At 51.4% G+C, this 22,028-nt stretch overlaps 1 protein-coding gene across 1 annotated transcript in view; it reads left to right on the top strand.

Annotated features, from left to right (window-relative positions):
• Positions 1-22,028, top strand: part of GALNT16 (polypeptide N-acetylgalactosaminyltransferase 16) — an 83,543-nt gene that overhangs the window by 48,492 nt on the left and 13,023 nt on the right. The window contains exons 2-9 of the mRNA XM_008138912.3: positions 7,968-8,125; positions 10,799-10,897; positions 11,837-11,904; positions 12,406-12,471; positions 14,631-14,752; positions 17,373-17,460; positions 19,246-19,330; positions 19,580-19,683. Coding sequence (XP_008137134.1) covers positions 7,968-8,125; positions 10,799-10,897; positions 11,837-11,904; positions 12,406-12,471; positions 14,631-14,752; positions 17,373-17,460; positions 19,246-19,330; positions 19,580-19,683 — 790 coding nt within the window. The remainder of the gene's footprint in view (positions 1-7,967; positions 8,126-10,798; positions 10,898-11,836; positions 11,905-12,405; positions 12,472-14,630; positions 14,753-17,372; positions 17,461-19,245; positions 19,331-19,579; positions 19,684-22,028) is intronic.

Raw genomic sequence — 22,028 nt, 5'->3', positions numbered from 1 at the left:
CAGCTCTCAAAATGAATGGCAGTCTTTCAACTTCGGACATAGCATCAGATGAGATTTTTGTTCCCAGGGGAGTGGTAGGGAATCACATTTTGTTCTCCAGGTGTTTTGGGTTGAAAGCAGACTCAGGGAAAAAAAAAATCAGGAGGCATCCATAAAATAGGACCAGAGCCTTTATATTTGCAGTTCCATTGAAACTCAGCGAAAGGCAAACCCAGCAGGTACCTGTTTTACTGGCAGTAAAAGGAAATTGAACAGCAGTTATTTAAAAGGAGTCTGAGTTATTTAAATCTAAAATTTAGGGGTATATGTATGTCTTAAAAGGAAGTTTACAAGGCCTGGGGATTTGGGTTGAACGGCTTTTTATGAACATGACATGGAAAATATTGTCCTTTCTTATTTTAAACCTTCCCCTTTGCTGTTAGTTTTCTAAATTTATAAGTCAGGAAGAAATATGCAGATCTAGCAAGAAAAAAAGTGAAGCAAGTCAGACATGTTTCAAAGTTTAATTGAAGTGACGGGCTGAAAAGAAGACTCTCCAAGAAGAGAAATAATTCTTCTCACTTTATAGGGCAGAGTCATTATTTCAGCTTAAACAACTTCAGATGTGATTGACCTTATTGGACATGGAAGGGCTGGATTTGGCACTTCCTGAAAGAACGAAGACTGGAGGGGAGGCAGCTGCCTAAATGTCAACCAGGGATGCTTAGCAAAAGGCTGGAGGGCTGTGGGAGGTTCATCAGGCTGTCACTCATCGTCTCCCCACCCTTGTTCCTGGCCGTGGCAAATCAAGAGCCTCTTAAGCCGAAACCGGTTTGGCTCAGTGGATAGAGCGTTGGCTTTCGGACTGAAAGGTCCCAGGTTCGATCCCGGTCAAGGGCATGTACTTGGTTGCGTGCACATCCCCAGTGCGGGGTGTGCAGGAGGCAGCTGACCGATGTTTCTAACTCTCTATCCCTCTCCCTTCCTCTCTGTAAAAAAAAAAAAATCAATAAAATATATTTAAAAAACAAAAACAAAAAAAGAGCCTCTTAAGTCGTGGTCCCTATGGAAACTCGTCACCTTCCCCCACCCCAAAGCCTGACCACAGACCTGCTGGCTGGGAATGCCCCACCCATCTCCCCTGCTCAAGTCACTGGGCCAGATGCCAGAGACCAGCCTGGTATCTTGGAATGAATGGCTGCCACCTACACCATGTCATTGTGATTGATGGCTCATTTTGTTTCTGATTTTGTTTCTTACTTTTTGATAATGGTTTTCTATTCATTGAAAGGACTAAGGACTGACATCTCTGAACTTTTGGTCATTAGAGAAGAACATTCAACTCAAAGTAGTTTAAGAAGAAAAAAAAAAAAATAGAGCCCTTCTGGCGTGGCTCAGTGGTTGACCATCGACCTATGTACCAGGAGGTCATGGTTCGATTCCTTGGTTAGGGCACATGCCTGAGTTGCGGGCTGGATCCCTGATGGGGACGTGCAGGAGGCAGCTGATCAATGATTCTCTTTCATCATTGATGTTTCTATGTCTCCCTCTCCCTTCCTCTCTGAAATCAATAAAAATATTTTTTAAAAGGATACATAGATACATACATACATACTAGTAGATTTTTTTAAAAACCAAAGTAGTCCCAGCCGGTGAAGGGTCCCAGGTTCAATTCCAGTCAAGGGCACATGCCCAGGTTGTGGGCTTGATCCCCAGTTGGGGGCATTCAGAAGACAGCCGATCAATGATTCTCTCTCATCATTGATGTTTCTATCTCTCTCTTCCTCTCCCTTCCTCTCTGAAATCAATAAAAATAGGTTTTTTTAAAGACATATGTAAATTTGGAATGGGTATGACTAACTCCAAGCAATATCATTAGAGCTCTTTTTTTCCATCTCTTGGCTCTGATTGTTTCCTCTTGGTTTCATTTCCCAGACAATATTTTTCTCTCTCTTTTTTTAATGTGTATTTATTGAGTTGAGAGAGAGAGGAAGGGAGAGGGATAGAGAGATAGAAACATTGATCAGCTGCCTCCTGCACGCCCCTTACTGGGGATCGAGCCTGCAACTTGGACATGTGCCCTGACCGAGAATGGAACCAGTGGCTTCTTGGTTCACTGAGCCACACCAGCTAGGCTATTTTTTCTTTTTTTAAATTGACATATAACAATATATAAGTTTCAGGTGTTCAACATAATGATTTGATATTTATACAGGATGTCTCAAAAAAAATGTATACACACTTTGAATAATTATTAATTCCAATGGGTTAAATCTGAAAAGAAAGAAACATCAACTGAGCTATCAGCTATTAAAGTGTGTATACATTTTTGGGGGACACCCTGAACATTATTGCATAACGATCACCACAATAAGTCAAATTAACATCTATCACCACACATAGTTACAAATCGTTTTCTTTTGATGAGAATTTTGAGATCTACTCTCTTAGCAACTTTCACATATACAATACAGTAAGTCCCTATGCTGTACATTACATAGACAAACTTTCTCCATGTGATTGGCAAGGAGACGCTCGCCTGTGAAACTCAGCAGTGCTGATAAAAAGATCTTACCTTCTAGGAAAGTCTCAGGGAAGATACTCATTGGCTCAGAGTGAGTCAAATGACCATTCCTGCACTAATCCCTGTGTCTGGGGGTGCAGTGATAAGATCAGCCTAGCCTAGGTCTTGTACCCACGCCTGTGGAAGTGATCGAGGTGTTGGTAGGACAGGAGACAGTGATTGACAGCTCTGCCAGGAGCATGTGAGTAGGCAAGGAGATCCCTGAGGCAGGCAAAAACTACCTTGCCACTTCCTTGGTCCACCTCAGTTCCGAGTGTTGTGTTAGACAAGAATGTGTGTGAAGAGCAGGGGGTGAAGATGCTTGAGGTCATGGTGGCTCATCGTTCATGTATTCATCAGCCGTTGTTTTTGAGTCCTGTGTTCACTCAGGCACTGTTCTGGTCTTTGGGATCCAGCATTAAGCAAAATAGATAATCCATGTCCCAGTGAAGTTTATACTCTTGTGGGAAGAAACAGTCAAAGAGATAAAATAAATAAGCAAAATACACATAGAATGGCACAAAGTGCTGTAAGGAAAAATAAAGCAGGGCAGGAATAAAGCAGATAGGGAATTTGAGGGTGGTTCAGGCCACAGTTCTACAGGTGGTGGGGGGGCAGGTTCACAGAGGCCACATTTGAGCAGAGCCCTGCAGGGGTGAAGGAGGGGGCCATGCAGACATCTGGGAGAAGAGCCTTCCAGAAAGAGGGCAGAAGGAACAAAAGGGCAAAGGGGAAGGGTGCCAGTGGCCCATGGAACAAGGAGGTGAGTGTGGCTGGGGCAGAACCAGAGAGGGGTCAACAGTACAAGCTGAGTCCAGTCAGGTGACGGTGCCCACACACAGAGTCTCTTGGTCACTGTGAGCTCCAGGGCTTTTGCCCTGAGGGACAGTGAAAGCCACGGAAAGTCACGTGATGTGGCAAAGGATCCCACTTGTTTGCTGTTTTCTCCTCGGTCGATTATCAATGAGTTGGGAGCAGAGACATTATTTAGGTGTTCATTCATTCATTCATTCACTCACCCATTCATTCCTTTATTCAGCAAATGCCTGCTCAATACCTACTAGATGCCAGGTGCTGGGAGCTCAAAAATGAGGAGCCCACCATCTAGTGGAAAAGGAAGAGAAGTAAATACAGATGTCAGAGCCTGTGATATAAAAACCACAAACAGCCTCTAGTGCCCTCACCCCCTCCAGAAAGGGCAGCAGTAGTGGTTCCAAGTGGCTCCAAGCCCAGGATCTCAGGCTGATCCAGATATAGCTTCTCATGGTCCCACAGCCTAGAGCCAAAGGGTACATTACCCCTCGCATGCCGATGTGCTAAGTAAGCACCATGGATGGGAAAAGGGGATAATAGCAGCACACTTCCCCTTTAGGACAGCGGAGAAGGGGAACAGCATTTACTGGTACCCAGTCCATGGGCCAGAGCCATTTCCAGACTCCTGCTCCAGCTGGGGTTGGGGTGGGGTAACCTTCCACAAGTAGTTCTCCAGCTACCTGTGCTCTAAGGTTGGAGGTGGGGCCGCTGTGGCTCAGCTGGTTAAGCATCACCCCATGCACTGAAAGGTTGCTGGTTCAATTTCCAGTCTTGCTGGTTTGAGCCCCAGTAAGGGGCGTGCAGGAGGCAGCTGATCAATGATTCTCTCCTCAATGTTTCTTTCTCTCTCTCTCTCAAAAAAAAAGAAAGAAAATCAATAAAAACATTTAAAAAAATTATAACGTTGTAGGTGGGGTGTTTCTTCATGATCTTCCATGGCCAGCCTTACCTGGGATTGGGGAGGAAAGGGGGCCGGTTTCCCAGATTCCTCTTCTGGGGGCCACACTGCTTTGTGTTTATTTCCGTCTTCATAGCCTCTTGCACAGTGACTGCATGTACTATACTTCCGGTAACTATTTGTTAATACCAGTGGGATGCCCATAGGATACTGCCTGAGGACACCCAGGACAGGGGTCTAAATCAGGTTGCGGAACATGGGGAGGGCATCAGGGCCCCTGGATTTGTGGCTTGGAGGACCCAAAGGATGGGACTGCAGCAGGCAGTGCAGGAGAGGCAGCTGCTTTGGAGATCAGTAAGGAATTCATCTTGAGGTGTTGAGTTAGAGGTACCCATGGGACATCCAAAGGCCTGGAAGTCTCCACATCAAAGAACAGGGCCAACGGGAAAGGAGAGTAGGAGAGTTGGAGAGCTGGAAGGAAACGAGCGGTGGTGTGGGCGTGTGAACTGGGGCTAGATATCCGAGGAAGAGGAGCACTGGGCGGTGACTGGCGTGAGGCCAGGAAGGCGCTGGATGGAGAGGAAGTGACAGCCCTGCCGAGGTCACATCTCACCCTTCCTCAGTATTCCCTCTACTTGGCAGACACAGGGCCAAGCCGTGTTTCGGCTCCAAACCCTGGGGACGGCTGGGTCAAGGTGAAAGCAGAGCTCAGGCCACTGGGAGGGGATGGGCCTGGTGTTTCCATGGCACCCTTCTTCACAAGCTGTCTCATAGGAGGGTTGGACCACTGGGGGCTATGGGTCTGTGGGCGGGAGCAGCAGGGTTTCCTGACAGCATCTTTGAAGGTGTCTAGCTTAGTTTTAAGGCCTGAGAGGAACTTTTCTCGAGAGCCTGGGCCTGAGCAGCCGCTCTTCCACAACATTCTCTGTGGCGCCGAGGAAGCTGTGGATGAGGTGCGGAGGGCAGCAGGCCGTGGGTGGGGCAACCGTCTCAGGAGCATTCCTTCCCCTTCCTGATACACGGATGGTGCTCGGCGACCTCTGTGGAATGGATGGGTGGATGAATGAGTGAGTGAGTGAATTCAGGCATTTGTAAGCAGATGAATGGAAACCCCCAGAAGCTTGCCCCAGTGGCTGGAGGACGGTGGCTCTCTGTCGGTGTTTATTGGGTGATGGGTGCGTGTGGGAAGAGGGCTCGGAGGTTTTCTGAGCCCACGGAGTGACCGTACATCCTAAATGAATAAATGTGATTTCCCACATTCACCTTGAAGGATAATGAAGTGGCATCCTCTCCCTGTGGGAGCTTCTGCAGTTTTTCTTTGCTAACTCCTCTACCATCAGCCGGAGGTGCTTTCCATCTCCCTGGGAGGAGGGGGAAGGAAGGAAGCGGGGGCAGAGGTAGCATCCATTCTTTTCCCAGGTGGGAAGGGCACAGAGGACCCCTCTCATTCTCACTCTCAAGTTGGACAGCTTAGTCCTCCCAGCAATCCAGGGTTCCTGTCAGCACATTCTCTCTTCCTCCTTCCTTCCCTCCGTCAGTCTCTCCTGAAGTGGATTTTGAGACCACAAGGGCTCTGCTGCACCTGTCCAGCCAGCCCTTGGCCTACCACCAACTGAGAATATCACAGTGCGACACCTGTGGCCGTTGTCACACCCTGAGCATCCATGTGTAGCTGGGGCTGGCTGGGCCCAGTGGCCGCAGGAAGAAATCTCCCTCCTGGCCCTGACCTCAGGGAGCTCAGGGACTGGCTCTTAGGACCGGATGCAGCTGGAGGCGGGAGCACTACAGAGTGGCACCCTTTAAGGAGATCAGCGCTCCCTGGAGCTTTCCACATTCCTGTCGTGGTGTTGGGAGCTGGGCTCTCGGGAACATGGAGGCCCTGGGCTGCTGGTGGATGTTCCCCAGCCTCACCCATTACATCGGTTCCCTGTCCCACAGGCCCAGCTGCCTTCCTGGGACCATCTCTCTAGGGACCAGGCCTGTGGCAGAGTCCTCCTGCAGGGGTTTGTGCATGGACTATTCTCATCCGTCTTCCTGCTGCCTCTGCATGCCCCTAGCTCCAGCCCAGGCACCTGGGCAGCTGAAAGGGTTGGAGTCGGAAGGCACTCACAGCTGATTCTGGGAATGCCTGGCCAGCAGTTTGGCTCAAATAATGAGATGTCAGGATTCATCCATTCATCTCAGATGTGTTCTTCCCCAGTGTCTTTCATGGGGGGGGGGGCTTTGGGAGCACAGAGTAGGGTGTGGCTAAGAGGAGGGAGTCTGGGCCATGGCATCTGTCATCTATCACTGCCCAGCACTTAGCACCGTGGGCCCAGTAGGTCTGATGTGAGGCTGTTTCAGCAGCAAATGCAAGTCCCTGAGAAGATGCATCATTGTCTGTGCACTTGACGCCCAGCAGTTCTGGCATTAGCCTGTGAGAGCCTGCTTGTCCTCACAGGTAGTTCTCTGTGTAGCAGCTTGTCTAAGCCCTGGGTTTTACTGATCAGACCTAGCCCAGTGTCAGGCCCAAGTTCACCCCTAAGAGACTGTCAATCTGCTGGTAGCTTGGCAACCTACAATCTCCTTGGCGATTTCCTCAGGACATCACATCTTGGGGGTCTGATGTGCCCCAGAGTCACTCTCTCCATATCCTACACACAGAAGTGGTTCAGGCCCTAGCCGATTTGGCTCAGTGGATAAAGCGTCAGCCTGTGGACCCAAGGGTCCTGGGTTCAATTCCAGTCAAGGGCACGTACCTAGGTTGCAGGCTCATCCCCGGCCCAGGCCCTGGTCTGGGCTCGTGCAGGAGGCAATCAATCGATATATTTCTCTCACATCAATATTTTTCGGTCTTTTCCTCTCTCTAATAATCAATAGAAAAATACCTTTGGGTGAGGATTAACAAACAAAAGAGTATGGTTTTCAGCCCTGGCTGGATAGCTCAGTTGGTTAGAGCATCATCCTGATATACTAAGCTTGTGGGTTCAATCCCTAATCAGGGCACATGCAAGAATCAACCAGTGAATGCATAAAAAAGTAGAAAGCAAATCAATGTCTCTGTCTCTCTCTCTCCCCCTTACTTCCCTCCATAAAGAAAAAAAAAAAAAAGAGTATGGGTTTCAGACTTAAAACTACTAGTTGGAATCAATAACCTGTGACTTACTAGGTCTGACCTTGGTCTCTCTCTCTTTTTTTTTAATCCTCACTCAAGGATATGTTTTCTTTTAAAGAGAGAGGAAGGAAGAGGGAGCAAGAGAGAGAAAAAAAAAATTGATGTGAAAGAGAAACATTGATTGGTTGCCTCCTGAACTAAGGATCAAACACAAAACCTGGGTATGTGCCCTGACTGGGAATTGAACCCACCACCCTTTGGTGCATGGGGTGATGCTCCAACCAACACCAGCCAGGGCAGTCTTTTTTTAAAAATAGCCTTTACTTTTTTTAAAGAGCAGTTTTAGGTTGTTTGTTTATTTTTTTTAAGAAGTTTTAGGTTTACAAAATTGAGCAGGAAGTACAAAGAGTTCCCATATATTCCCTGCCCCACACATGCAAACACTGTTTTTGACTTCCTGAGCCTCAGTCTCCTCATCTGTACAATGGGGGGGAAATGATGATCTCCTGCTCACGGAGTTGGGATCGGGGACAAGTGAGGCCTTGCTGTTGGCTCCCGCCTGGCAGTAAGTGCACCGCACATTTGTCCTGGGGCCCCTCTGATGCTGACCTTCCTCTCAGGTGACAGGAACACCCTCAAGAGGCTTTGATGAGAAGGCGTATCTGGCAGCCAAGCAGCTGAAGCCCGGAGAGGACCCCTACAGGCAGCACGCCTTCAACCAGCTGGAGAGCGACAAGCTGACCTCAGACCGACCCATCCGGGACACCCGTCACTACAGGTGTGGCCTCCCTTGTGCCGATGGGGAAAGGGAGGTGGAGGGAAGGGCCCACCTCGGTTAGCTTGCTTTTCTTCAGCTACATGGACTTAAGAAATGAGGGAGATTTCCTCAGACTCAGTCTACTTACTGAGACGTCAAACCCTCCCCCTCAGCTATGGACCTGACTCCTGTGGCCCCAAGGAGACCTTCCCCGCTGGGACCAGGGCGGCCCCTCAGCACCTCAGTCTGAAGTCCCAGTGAGAGTGACCTGCCAGGGGACCACCGCCAGGTGTTCTGGTACCCTGCTGGTGGTGCCCCAGGGGAAGATGGGCCACAGCCCTGCCCACACTGTGCACACCGTGGAGTGCTGTGCACGTCCCCCGGCATCTCTTTGCTTCCTCTCTCCCCGTCCCACTGCCCTCGCTCCCTTAAAACTCCCAGAAAAGCTTCCCAGTCTTGTTCTTAGTGCTCGCAAGGTGGCAGCTGGGAGAGACTGCAGACAGGACCAAGGGCACCTTCCACATTAAATCCCAGCTCCGACCCCGCCCAGTGTGAGTGGCAGACCTTGGGCAAGTCATCAGCCCGCTCCTCGGTTCAGGCCCTCGTGTCCTGTCTAGTTTACAGGAGCCGCCACCTCTGCTCTCTCCTCTTCCTGCCCGCACCTACGGGAACAGCCTGAGCTCCTTACCCAGAAGTGGGAGCTGCCCTCTCTCCCCTCGGAGCCTCTGCTCCTTTCACTTAATGCTCCCCCCTCCTATACTTCTCCCACCACCCTCCTCGTCTTTATCCTCTGTGTCCTCTCCTGAACCCCCGGCCACGCACATATACCTTCGTGATTCCCCTCAGTGTCCTCTCTCCAGGAAGGGTTTCTTGCCAACCCAGGCTGGTAAGGGGGCCGTCTCTGCTCCCCGTGCAGACACCAGGCCGAGCAGCACGGGGCTGTTGTACTGACCCACCCATGTGCTTGCAGCTTTGGATGGCTATAGGGCCGTGTTGGACCCAGCTATGCACCCAGTCCTGGTTTGAGGGTGATCGAGCACCCAGTGCCAGGCTGGTCCTGTTGAGGGTGGGAGAGAAAACTCAGGTCAGTTGCTTCTGCGGAAGCAGCTGATACGTGTGAGATAAGGGGACAGAAGGGGACCTGCCTTGTCGCTCACGGAGGTGTGCCTGAAGCCCAGTGCAAGGTGAGATGAATGCGGAGTTGGGGGAGCCCCAGACCGTCCTCCCTGTCCTTAACCCCAGGCTTGTCGGCCTCCAGAAACAATTCATGCTACCCAATAGGGCAGTGATCCGCTCCTCAGGAAGGCCCCCGCCCAGGCCTAATGGCTAGCACAGGCCCTGGGATTCTGTCAGTCCTGGGCAGTCTCCCCTTATCTCCACCAGCCTGCACGGTTATGTCCACGCACCTCCACTCGGAGGCCTTTGATGGGCAGCCCTGACCATGGCCAACCTAGACCCCGGTCCCGGAGGTTCTGCTGACCCAAATCTGTGAATTGAGAGGCTGCCTGAGTCACCTCTGCCCTCCCTCCCACCCACCCCCACTCTGAACCTCTCAGTGTTCACTGAGAAATTCCTCTTGGGGATACACACATTTTAAAATGAGACTCTTCAAATCCAAGGTAGTGGTGGGTTGGTGAATTTCCCTGCCTCTCCTACCCCCACCCCCATTCCCTCTCAAGGAGAATTATTCTGCAGCCTCTCAGGATTTCTCCCACGGGGCTCCAGGCTGGTGGGCCTCCGGTCTGCTCTGCAAGAAACGGGCCTGGGAATTTGGCTGAAAGCTGCTGTCATTGGAATGAATGCTGTAATGAAAAAACAGTCACTGCTGGAATAGTCAGAGAGCAATTGTAATAAAGACGATTGCCATGAAAACCAGCTCCGCGGCCGCCTTCCCCAGGCCCCAGGAGTGTGAATAACGCCTTCGCAGGAAGACAGATGAAGGCTGGCAGGAGTGGAGTGTTTGAGTGTTTTCATTCCCTTTTCATGGTGCGGGCGGGGGGTGGGGGGGGGGGGGGGGAGCCAAGGGTCAAAAATGTGGTGTCTGGGGAGGGAGTGGGCTGGCAGGAACTGCCTTTGCTGTCTTCTCAGAGGCCATTTTCCTTCAGGAGCCCCGGAGAGGCAGGGGTGGAGAGGTGGGGAGGCAGGGGTGGAGAGGTGGGGAGGCAGGGGTGGAGAGGCGAGGCGAGGCTGCTCCCTGCCCGGTGTCAGCAGCCAACTGTTAGGATGGGCAGTGAGAGGGAGGAATTCACAGCACAGCAGGCCGGGGGTGACTGCTGTCCAGATCCTATCAAATGTCATTGTGGGGGGGGGGGGGGGCGGGGTGTAAGAAGGAAGAAGCTGCAGGGTGTCAGAGACAAAACAGAAGTCCCCTCCCCCGCCCCCCCTACCTCCCCCACCCCCCACCCTGTCCCGCTTTTGTCTCTTGGCTGCTTCATCGGCAGGGAGTTCTGTCTGTGGGTCCGGGCCTGGGGCAGTCCTTGCACATGGCTGGAACCTTGGTGAGGGTCCTCCAAGGACTCCAGGCTGGGTGGAATGTGGGTGTGAAGAGGCACGACCCACATGCTGGCTGTAGGCTTTATTTCTCTGTCCCACAGAGGTATTCCGGGGGGCAGCAGGCTGGACAAAGACAAGCCTCAAAACCTGCCCTGAGGACACTCCCACAGTTGCCCTCTGACCTCTCTGCTCCCTTCCCAGTTGTCCATCCCTGTCCTACTCCTCGGACCTGCAGGCCACCAGCGTCATCATCACCTTCCACAACGAAGCCCGATCCACCCTGCTGCGCACGGTGAAGAGGTGAGCCCCGCCTCGGGACCTCGTCTCAGTGGCTGCTCCCCAGGCCCCGGGTGGTCTGCTGAGCCCTGGGGGGGGCGGGGGAGGATATTGAGATGGGGTGCTGTGGCCGGACGGGTGAAGACCAGCGGGCCCTGAGACGGGGAGTCCTGCCTTCTGAGAAGCCGGGGCTGGTGAATCAGGGTCGGGGAGACCCCAGACCCCAGTTGTTAGCAAGATGCACAGTCCCAGACAAGGTCAGGTTCCTAGGAGGAGGGCAGGAATTCAGGGTCAGGAACGGGGAGAGGCAGGGCTGGACGTGAGGCCTCAGGCGGATGATGCCAGTCCAGTAGGCGCCTGTCAGTGATTCGGAGACAGGTGCCCCTTCTGTCCTCCTGAGCTTGGCCCTGTGGTCAAGTCTAGCTCCTACTCACCCTGCTTCTTTAATGAACTTAGATGAGAATAGGATTCCAAAAGGCATGCCCAGTGGTATTCCAGGGATAAAAGAAGCTTGGGTTTCCTTTCCCAGGGAGGAGAGGAAGGTGGGGGGTGATGGGAGGGAAAGTGTCGGGGGCTTCCTGAAAACACGTCTCCTGACTCCTGAGGCCTGAAAAGCCTCAATAGCCTTCCAGGCAGGTAGCTCCGTCCAGCTGGGGTGGCCCCCAGGCAGGCAGCCAGCGCAGATGCAGGTCCTGCCCCAACAACCAAACTAGGGCCGTCCTCACCCCCCACCCGGGTGGGTTCCAGGGGCCTGAGGGGCCAGACAGCAGATCGGCTGGGCCCTTAGCAGAGCCTGAGGAACACGGTGCTGCTCTTTCATTGATCAGGGCCCAAAGGTTTGCAAGCAGCTGCCCTTGGCCAGTGTGCTGGCCCCCGAGCTGGGTCGGGGGAGCCCCATGGCAGGGAGAAGTAAACAGAAGTGGCCCCTAAATCTGGGCTCCTCTGTCCCCGTCACTGCTCCAGTGTCCTGAACCGAACTCCTGCCAACCTGATCCAGGAGATCATTTTAGTGGATGACTTCAGTTCAGATCGTAAGTATCCACCTTCTTTCGTTGCACCCTCCAAACCCCCATCTCCCCCGAATGCCGAGGCGAGCCCTCTTGAGGTTGTCCTGGCCACCACCTGCTGGCCTCTGCCCCGCCACTGGAGTCTTCAGTCTTTCCTAGGTTCCCTTCCCAGCACTGCAAGGAGGGGAAAGAGTGGTGTTGCTTTGATGGGACACCAATGAGATGACATTTTTAAACATTTAAAGTATCAGCAGCCTCCTTCCTTAGTACAACTGTCACGGGGAGAAGATTGACCTGTCAGTCTAGCTCCACAGATGTTAGACTGGTGATTGTGCTGGCCCCCCTGGGGGCAAAGCCATAAGTACAGGCAGTCCTTAGTGTGGCCTGGGAGTGGGACACAGGGCCCCTGGAGATGACCATGCTCCTCCATGCCTCCCATCCCCAGCCCTTTCCCTGGGCCTGTGCAGTTCCCGTGGTGGCCAAACCACCTGTGATCTGAATGAGCTTCCTTCTCTCCCCCCTCAGCTGAAGACTGTCTGCTCCTGACCAGGATCCCCAAGGTCAAGTGCCTGCGCAACGACCGGAGGGAAGGTAAGTCCTTGGACCCTGGGTGCCACCGCAGACCCGTTTTGGCCTAGACCTCTGCACGCCCACTCCCTTTTGGTGCTGTGTCATGCAAACCAGCATGGCCCTGTGCTTTCCTGTGGCGAGAACCAAAGTCTCTAGAAAGAGCCTCCTGTGTCTCAGGCCAGCCCCTCTCCCAGCATGACTGTAGGCAAGTTGCTCTACGGGGAGATGGGGATAATAATAGTCCCCTTTCTGCCTTGCACGGTGATTGTAAGATTAAATGAGATAGGCTACATAGAAGTGCTCTGGGGCAATCAAAGGGCAGGATAAAGCAGACGGACCTCATTTCTAACTAAGAGGTGTTTGCGCATCAACGACAGCATAAGACTGTGCTCTCTAGGGGATGCAAAAGAAGTCTACAACGTGGTCCCTGCCCTTGGAAAGCTTTGATCCAGCCGAGGGGTCAGCATTCACAGCACCAGGCTGGTTATAATGATTAGGATGGAGATCAGAGGAGAGGGTGCCGGAGGAAGGGGGGTGATCAGGGAGTGGGCCTTGATTGGGTGAGGGGCGCTGTGAGACAGTGAGCAAGGGAGGGCTTTCCAGGCTCCAGGACTCTGCAGGCAGAGGCGAGGGTCAAGGGCACACAGGGAATGCTAGTAGCCCTCCTCCCGAGCGCTCATCCTGCCATAGGTGTTCACTTTGTCTGCTCTCTCACGGTCAGTCCTCATAATAGCCCATAACTCCCATTTTGTAGATAAGGAAACGGGTTTGAGGAGGTTCAGTAATTTCCCCAGGGTGGGGATGAATAGAGGAGCCCAGATCCCAACCCCGGGAGGGGGCTCACCCCAAAGCCCAGCCTCTTCACCTCCTTCTGCTCACGCTCCCTTCCCAGGAGAATCCGGGCCTGGTCAGCAGGGGGAATGGGCGGAGTGACGGTAGATGACAGAGGACCGTAAGCCAGAGAAAGGCATTTAGACTTGATAAGGCAGATGGTAGGGAGCCACTGACGGTAGGTGTGTGTGTGTGTGTGTGTGTGTGTGTGTGTGTGTGTGTGTGTGAGAGTGAGAGTGAGAGAGAGAGAGAGAAAGAGAGAGAGAGAGGTGTTTACATGATGGGCATATTTAAGAAAGACCAGTCAAGCTGAGGGGACCTTCATAGTGGAATGGACCTTGAGAGAGAAATCTCTAAGTATAGTAGGTTCTCCAAATAATATGGTTTCATTATAACATTTGATGAGTTGCTATAGGAACTCAGTTCTTGCTTATGGCAAAAAACTGGTTTTGTTATATGTCATTTCACTGAAAGTCACACAACCTATGTACTACGTTAAGTGAGGACTTACTATCCAGGGTTGTGAGGTGCCTTTAGGTGTGGGAATATGCTATTCCCTGGGGTTTTGCCCAACATAGATATGAATTTGTGTAATTAAATTAAGGAGGTTTAAATTAGGTGCTTTATAGCTACCTCTGGAGTAAAAAGATGGCATACTCCCTCCAGCCTGTCCTAGCAGGACCAGCTGGGCCTCCTCTCTCCTGACCAGGTAATTCCCCACCCCTGACCGGGCCATTGTCCGACTGTCGGTGAGCCGTGGGTGAGCCGTGGGGAAAAGGGTGGACGCAGGGCAGAATCTAGCACATGTAGGCCTCCTGGGCACCAGGCCCTCCCCCCGACAGGCAGGGATTGTGCTCTCTGAATCTCAAGGTGATAAGCTGAGGCTCAGAGCGGTTAAATAACATGCTTAAGGTGAGTGAAGGGGCACATGCTAACTCCAGCCTGTCCTCGTGCAGAGGAGTCCCTCCACGTCACACATGACCGTGCGGCTGCAGGGAACCGCGTGAGGTTCCCCGAGGTGGGGAAAGGCTTTGGTTTCTGGTTCTCCCTTGGTGTCAAACCACACTGTACTGCAGTTTCCATCCCCTGAACTCTGCCTGTTCACCAGTGTGTCCCCAGAGCCCAGCACAGTTCTAGCACACGGAGGGCATTCTGAGAAGGCCTTGGATAATGATGCTTCATGGATGGACGAGAGAAAGGAAAAGAGAGGAAATAAACAAGTACACAGTTAAGTTCAATCACAGTGACTCGGGAAGCTGCGCTCCTGAGGGCAGAGCGCCCTGCCACTTTGTGGGATGGCTGGGAAGCAGATGGGCTCAGCACCACCCGTCCGTCCGCTTCCCCTGCAGGGCTGATCCGGTCCCGAGTCCGCGGGGCGGACGTGGCCGCAGCCGCCGTCCTCACCTTTCTGGACAGCCACTGTGAGGTGAACACCGAGTGGCTGCAGCCCCTGCTGCAGCGGGTGAAGGAGGTGAGTCTGTCTGTCCCCCGGGGGAGCTCTGGCTCTGGGATGTGCCCGTCAGGTTCTTGGCATGAGGGGGTGTGAACCGTCTTTGATGTTGGGCAGGCAGAGTAGGAGCCTAAATGGTCTGCTACCTCCTGAGTGACCACGGCATTGAGCTTCTCATCTGAAAATGGGGATAATTGTAATATTTGTCCCGCCGGGTTGCTGTGAGAATTAAACGGGAGGAAAGCCTGAGTGAGCCATAAACATATGACAGGAATGGACATGGTTGATTTCCTCCTGGGGAGGCAGGGGCCTGTGCTGGGCAGGGTGGGGGTGGGGTGGGTTAGGCTGGGAAGCCGGAGAAGGAGGGAGGAGAGAGCAGTGTTCTCAAGGAGAGATGAGGGCAGGGGGCCCCTCCTATGTGCCTGCTGTTCTCTAGAATGGGGAGGACTTGGACAGATGAGGTGATGACAACTCAACTATCAAAAGACAAGCATCCCAATTTAAAAATGAGCCCAGGATTTGAATGGGCATTTCTTCAAGGAAGACACACAATGGCCAACACGCACATGAAAAGATGCTCAACATTCTTAAGTCATTAGGGAAACGCAAGTCCAAACCACAGTGAGATACCTAATAGGATGGCTATAATGAAAGAGAAGGACAGTAACACGTGCTGGTGAGGATGGGGACAAAAACAGTCACGCATTGGTGGTGGGAATGTCAAACCAGTCTGGCAGTTCCTCAACAGTTTAAACAGGGTTACCAGATGGCCCAGCAATTCCACTGCTAGATATAACCCAAGAGAAACGAAAACATCCCCACAACAACTTGTGCCCAGTGTTCAGAGCAGTATTATTCAGAACAGGCAAAAGATGGAAACAACTGATGAATGGTGAACAGCATGTGGTATATCCATACAATGGAATGTTATTCAACCATACAAAAGAATGAGGTACTGATACATACCACAACATGAATAGAACTTTGAAAACCTGATTCTAAGTAAAAGGAACTAGTCACTAAAGAACACATATTATATGATTGCATTTATGTGAAATAGCCAGAATCAACACATTCATAGAAATAGGAAGTGGGTTAGTGGTTGCCAGGGGCTGGAGGGCGGTGGTAGAGGGGAGTGACTGCTAAGGGAACAGGGCTTCCTGTGGGGGTGATGAAAACGTCCTGGAATTAGATAGTGGTTGCACCACCTTGTGACTATAATAAAAACCACTGAGCGCTGGCCGGGTAGCTCCACTGCTGAGAGCTACATCCGGACACGTCAAGGGTGTGGGTTCAATCCTTGGCCAGGGCACATACAAGAATCAACCAATGAATGCATAAGTAAGTGGAGTAACAAATTGATGTTTCTCTCTCTCCCTTCCTCTCTTTCTAAAAATCAATAAGTAAAAATTTAAAATATAGAATTTCACACTTTTAAATGATGAATTTTATGGTATATCAATTATATCTAATAAAATTGCTATAAAAATGGGAATTATATCTCAGTATATAAAAGTCTCTAAGAAGGATAAGCTGAGGCCCCACAGAGAAACCAGGGATGGTCTCCCTGATCCTCCACCTCCCAGGCTTGTGTCATCCTGAGACGGGGTGTGAACTGAGGGGCAGAGCTAGATTCCAAGTTTCAGACAAGAGGATTTTCAGGGTCAATGCAGTGTGTGAGGAAGGAGAGGAAGAAAGGGCTCTGGCCCATGTCCCTCCACAGAGGGCTGATAGAGGGCGCTAAGTTTCACATGTGGTATATGACAGTTCACCACCACCACTACCCGCCCCCCTTCCCCCCTCCCCCGCTCGCCAATAAAAAGAACTTTAGCCTTGGCCAGTGATCTCAGTGGTTAGAGTGTTGGCCTTCGCACCAGAGGGTCGCAAGTTCCATTCCCAGTCCCAGGTTGGGGCGCCTGTGGGAAGCAACCAATCAATATGTCTCTATCACATAGACATTTTTCTACACCCCCCCCCCCACTTCCACTTTCCCTAAAATCACTGGAAAAAATATCCTCATTCCCTGAGTGAGGATTTAAAAAAAAAAAAAGGAACTTTAGTAAAATCAACATTACCCACCGACGTTTTGGAGGTGATGAAGGGCGTAGTAAATCTGACCTTGAAGTGGATGCGGCATGGAAGGAACCCAGGGAACACAGGGTCCCTGCCCCCAAGCTGCTGGTGGCCCAGTTGGGAAGACCCAACCCAAACATGTACAAAGTGGAGACAAAGAAAAAAACAACAGTTCAAGCCAGCGACAGAAGAACTACCTCAGGCAGCATGTGATTCACTGTCCCAGGAATTGTCTAGACTGTAATTGTGAGAGCAGCTTTAAAGAGGAAGAAACCCTCAGCCTGAAGCCATCAGGGAAAGCTTCGGTGAGGAGGTGAGATTCCAGCAGGGCTCAACATGACGTGAGAGGAAGAGGCTGGGAGAGCATGGGGCCCAGGTGGGACCTTCCAGGAGCTTGGATGTGATGTCACAGGACCCCTCCTGCACAGGACGGGAGCCTGCACCGTCCCTGCAGGAAATGCTGAGTACATGGCCTTAGGCCTCGGAGAGACCTTCCTCCCAGAGCAGGCAGCTGGCCCTTTATTCACAGAGTCCCTGGCCTCACACCGTCTCACCTTTTCTCTCCTAGGACCACACCCGCGTGGTGAGCCCCATCATTGACGTCATCAGTCTGGATAACTTTGCTTACCTTGCTGCATCTGCTGACCTTCGCGGAGGTGGGTCCTGCTCCCAAGGGAGGGGCTCTAGACCAGAAACCAGGCAGGTGAGGGCAGGCCACAGCCCTGGCTTGATGCTCTTCTTCCCAGCTGTGCCGGAGGGTCTGAGGACACCCTTACTTCCAGAAAATGAAAAGGGATTGGGTTGAGCCCTGGGGTAGGGACAAAGGGCCGAGCCAGCAGTGGCAGGCTCCTGGCATGATCAGTGGCAGCCAAGCTAGTCTCTCCCTCCCCCCAAACATTGACACACCCTTCCCAAGTGATGCAGCCCAGGGACCATGGCCAAGTCCTGGCAGATGGACACGATACGACAGCTGTTTTGGGGTGGGGGAGGGGGAACCCTCAACCTTGTGTGAATTCCTAACACGGACCCCCTGGAAGTGGTCTGGATCTGTGCTGTCTGATATGGTAGCCATAAGCCATGTTGGGCTATTGAGGTCTTGAAATAGGACTCGTCTGAATTCACATGTGCTGTAAGTATAAAATACGCACCAGGTTTCAAAGTGTTAGTATGAAAGAATGTAAAATATCTCATTAGTAACTTTTTATATTGATTTGCAAGTTGAAATGATAATACTTTGGATATATTTTGTTAAAAAATGTATTATTTAAATTAATTTAATATGTTCTTGTTGCTTTTTGATATGGCTATTCGGAAAATTTTAATTGCAACTGTGGCTTGCATTATATTTCTTTTGGACAGCTCTGGTCAAGACTTTAGAGCTGTATGGTCCAATACAACAGACAAAAGCCACATTTGGCTACTTAAATTTAGATTAATTAAACGTAAATAAAATCCAAAATCCAGCCCTAACTGGTTTGGCTCAGTGGATAGAGCATTGGCCTGCATACTGAAGGGTCCCAAGTTCGATTCCAGCCAAGGACACATACCTGGGTTGCGGGCTCGATCCCCAGTAGGGGGCGTGCAGGAGGCGGCCAATCAATGATTCTCTCTCATCATTAATGTTTCTCTCTCTCTCCCTCTCCCTTCCTCTCTAAAATCAATAAAAAATATATATTTTTTTTATTAAAAAAAAGCATCTCTCAGGCAACAAAGGAGAGAATGCTTAAAAAAAAAAGATCCAAAATCCAGTTTCTTAGTTGTACTAGTCACATTTCATGTGCTCAGTAGCCACACGTGGCTGGTGTCCACCATATTGGAGAGTGCAGATACGGAAGATGTCCATCATTGCTGAAAGTTCTACGGAACAGACTGTTCCAGAGAATCTATTGCTGGGAGCGCGTGGGCAGAGTGGATTTTATATTTGGGGCCCAGACTTCCAATGAGTGGACATAACCATTAATTAGATCTTGGGATTGAGTGGGATACTCAAGGGAGCCAGGCATTTCTCCTTTGGGACGTCACCTCTGGGCCTTTGCACTTACTGCCTGGAATTCCCTTTCCCCAGAAACCCGCATGGATCAGTCCTTCATTCAGGTCTGTATTCAAATGTCACTTCAACAGAGGGCAACGTCTGACTGCCCTTACCAGAATACTATGGGCACCCTTCCTTTATTTTATTTTTTTAGCACTTTTCACTCCCGACTGACATATTATCCATTCATTGCCTGATCTTGCAGTCTCCATCTTACCCAGTAGATTGGAACTCTGCAGGGGCAGAGACCTGTCTCATTCTGAATGAAGGAATGACTGCACGAATTGCCCAGGGCCTCTGTGAGCTGGGCTCGGATCACGGGAGACTCTGAGGGGTGGCAGAGTGAGGGGGCAACAGCCACCAAAGGGCTCAGCCCTGAGCTCCGTCCTCACCCTCCTCTGTCCCTTAGGCTTCGACTGGAGCCTGCATTTCAAGTGGGAGCAGATCCCTCTGGAGCAGAAGATTGCCCGGACAGACCCCACCAAGCCCATAAGGTCAGGGCTACTGTGAGCTCCGGAGAGAGCCTTCTTTCCCTGGGTCAGGGGCCTGGGAGGCTGCTGGGGAGCCGTATCCGTCACCGGGGCTTCTGAGGATGTACAGTTCAAGTGCTGACTCTGTTCTGGGCCCCAGGGACTCTGCAAGCAGGGGATTCTGGGGCCAGTGGCCTGGGGCCCTGGGGCCACGTGGAGGGGCTTCCAGCTTCTTAAGCTCACGTGTTGCCTCTCTCATCTCCTTGCTCCCAGGACGCCCGTCATAGCTGGAGGAATCTTTGTGATTGACAAGTCCTGGTTTAACCACTTGGGAAAGTATGATGCCCAGATGGACATCTGGGGGGGAGAGAACTTTGGTAAGTTGGGAAATGTTAACAACAACATTAATAACGGGTAACTCTGAGCACTTTCTCTTCGTAAGGTCCTGTTCTAAGGATTTCATCCTCACAATGACCCTCTGAGGGAAGTACTGTTATCCCCATTTTACTGATAAAAAAAACACACCTGTGGTACAGAGGTTAAGTAGTTTGTCCAGAACCACACAGCTAGTAAACAAAGAGAATTAGGTGGTTAGGAGGAGCCTGTGGCCACATGGCTAGATATGTATGTGGAGGAACATACAGGCTGCATCATGGACCACAGCTTAAGCACCTGTTGCTTCCCTGCCAGAAAGTCTGGGAGTGTGTTCAGTAGAGGGTACTGGTTAAATGTAAGCCTGGGTGCAAATCCTGGCCATCTGATCCCGCTGCTTACATTTAACCAGTACCCTGGGTTACTGGTTACAGGGTTACTGGGTGAAAATCCTATCACTTACAAGCTTTCAGCCCTGGGTAAGTTAAAGCCTCCCTAAGCCTCAGTTTCCTCAAGGGGCTGTTATGAGTACTGAGTGAGACGATGAGTTAAAATGCATGGCACCTCGGCAAGTGTGGCTCAATTGGTTGAGTGTCGTCCCGTGCACTGAGAGGTCACTGGTTCCATTCCTGGTCAGGGCACATGCCTGGGTTTCAGGCTCGATCCCCAGTAGGGAGCATGCAGGAGGCAGCCGATGGATGTTTCTCCCTCATCTATGTTTCTCTCTCTCACACACTCTTTCTTCCTCTCTCTCTCTAAAATCAACAAAAAATATTTAAAATAAATAAAATGCATGGCACAGTGCTGGTAGCCATTATCACTACTTCTGAGGCTGTAAGAACTCTCTAACCCCAGAAGGAAAGGGAAGAACCAGTGAATTCCCAGGGTTGCTGGTGAGGTTCAGGTTAGATAAAGGCCAGAGAAAGGTGGAACACCCGACGTGGATAATTTAAGGGGGTTATTAAAGGACTAGTGGCCCGATGCACGAATGAAGATTCATGCAAGAATGGGCCTTCCTTCCCCTGGCTGCTGGCACCGCCTTTGTTCTGGCCAGAGCAGCCTTTCCGCTCTGGCCTGGAGCCGCCTTTCTGCCTTCCCACGCTGCCCAGAGGCCAGGAGCAGCTGGGGTGGTGTGGAATGCCTGCGTCATCGCCATGGCGATGCCACAAGCGTCCCACCTGTCCCCAGCCGTTGGGCGCCTGTGTATGCAAATTAATTTGCATACTCACTCCTGATTGGCTGGTGGGCATCGCGAAGGTATGGTCAATTAGCATGTTACTCTTTTATTAGGTAGACAGTGTGGGCAAGAGAGAGAGAACCACAGGAGCAGCTTAGTGTTGGGCAAGGCTGGTGACTGAGCCTGAGGGTGTCATCACCCCCCGGGTCTGAAAGATGGGGAGGAGCGCCATCCAACAGGAATTGTGGTCTTGGGGCACCTGTAGCCAGCCCACAGCTCCCAGGTTAGGGGAGAACACCCAACCTCATTCTCCCCCTTCTGATCTCCTGCTGGTGCCTCTGCTGGCTGAACCTGTGCCCCGCAGATAAAAAGCCCAGTGGTGCAGCCCACACAGGCAGCCTCCTGGACTAGGAGCAGGTGGAGAAGGTGCCATGGGACCCTACAGGTGTCCAAGAAGCAGGGCAGGTACTTTGAGGTTATAAATCAGAGGCCTGTTCTTGCTCTTGCAGGGACCTGGTCCTTTGAAGCACTTTTTCTCACTGCTCTCTTTTCCATCCTACCCAGGCTTCTTTCAAAGTAAATAGGGCTGGTGGTATCGCACCCATTTCACAGGTGAGAAAACTGAGGTGGATGCTGCCTTCCATATGCAGTCAGGAAACTCCATGTCTAGCAGGTGTGTGGCACACCTAGACCAGAGCCTCCTACGTGTTGGGAGGTGTGATCAGTCACAGTCTGTGTTTCTGAGACACGAAGTGCAGATTTTTCTTCTCTCTCCCTGATCAGGAAACAGATGAGCAGTGTTGCTTAAAACAGGCCTGATCCCGCCCGGCCGGCGTGTCTCAGTGGTTGAGTGCTGACCTATGAACCAGGAGGTTCGATTCAGTTCAGGGCACATGCCCGGGTTGTAGGCTCTGATCCCCAGTGTGGGGTGTGCAGGAGGCAGCCAATCAATGATTCGCTCTCATTATTGATGTTTCTCTTTCCCTCTCCCTTTCTCTCTGAAATCAATAAGAATATATTAAAACAACAACAAAAATCCAGGCCCGATCCCAACCCAAAACCAGGAGTAAACTTAGGAACGGGGGTGCGGTGAACCTTGCATTCTGACCGCCTTTCACATGTTTAGGCCTAAGTGACCTCCTTTGTGTCCTGGGTCTCAGCCTGAAGGGAGCT

Source organism: Eptesicus fuscus, chromosome 5, assembly GCF_027574615.1.
Source record: "Eptesicus fuscus isolate TK198812 chromosome 5, DD_ASM_mEF_20220401, whole genome shotgun sequence".
In the NCBI taxonomy this organism is placed as follows: domain Eukaryota; kingdom Metazoa; phylum Chordata; class Mammalia; order Chiroptera; family Vespertilionidae; genus Eptesicus; species Eptesicus fuscus.
This window is presented reverse-complemented; position numbering and strand designations above follow the sequence as displayed.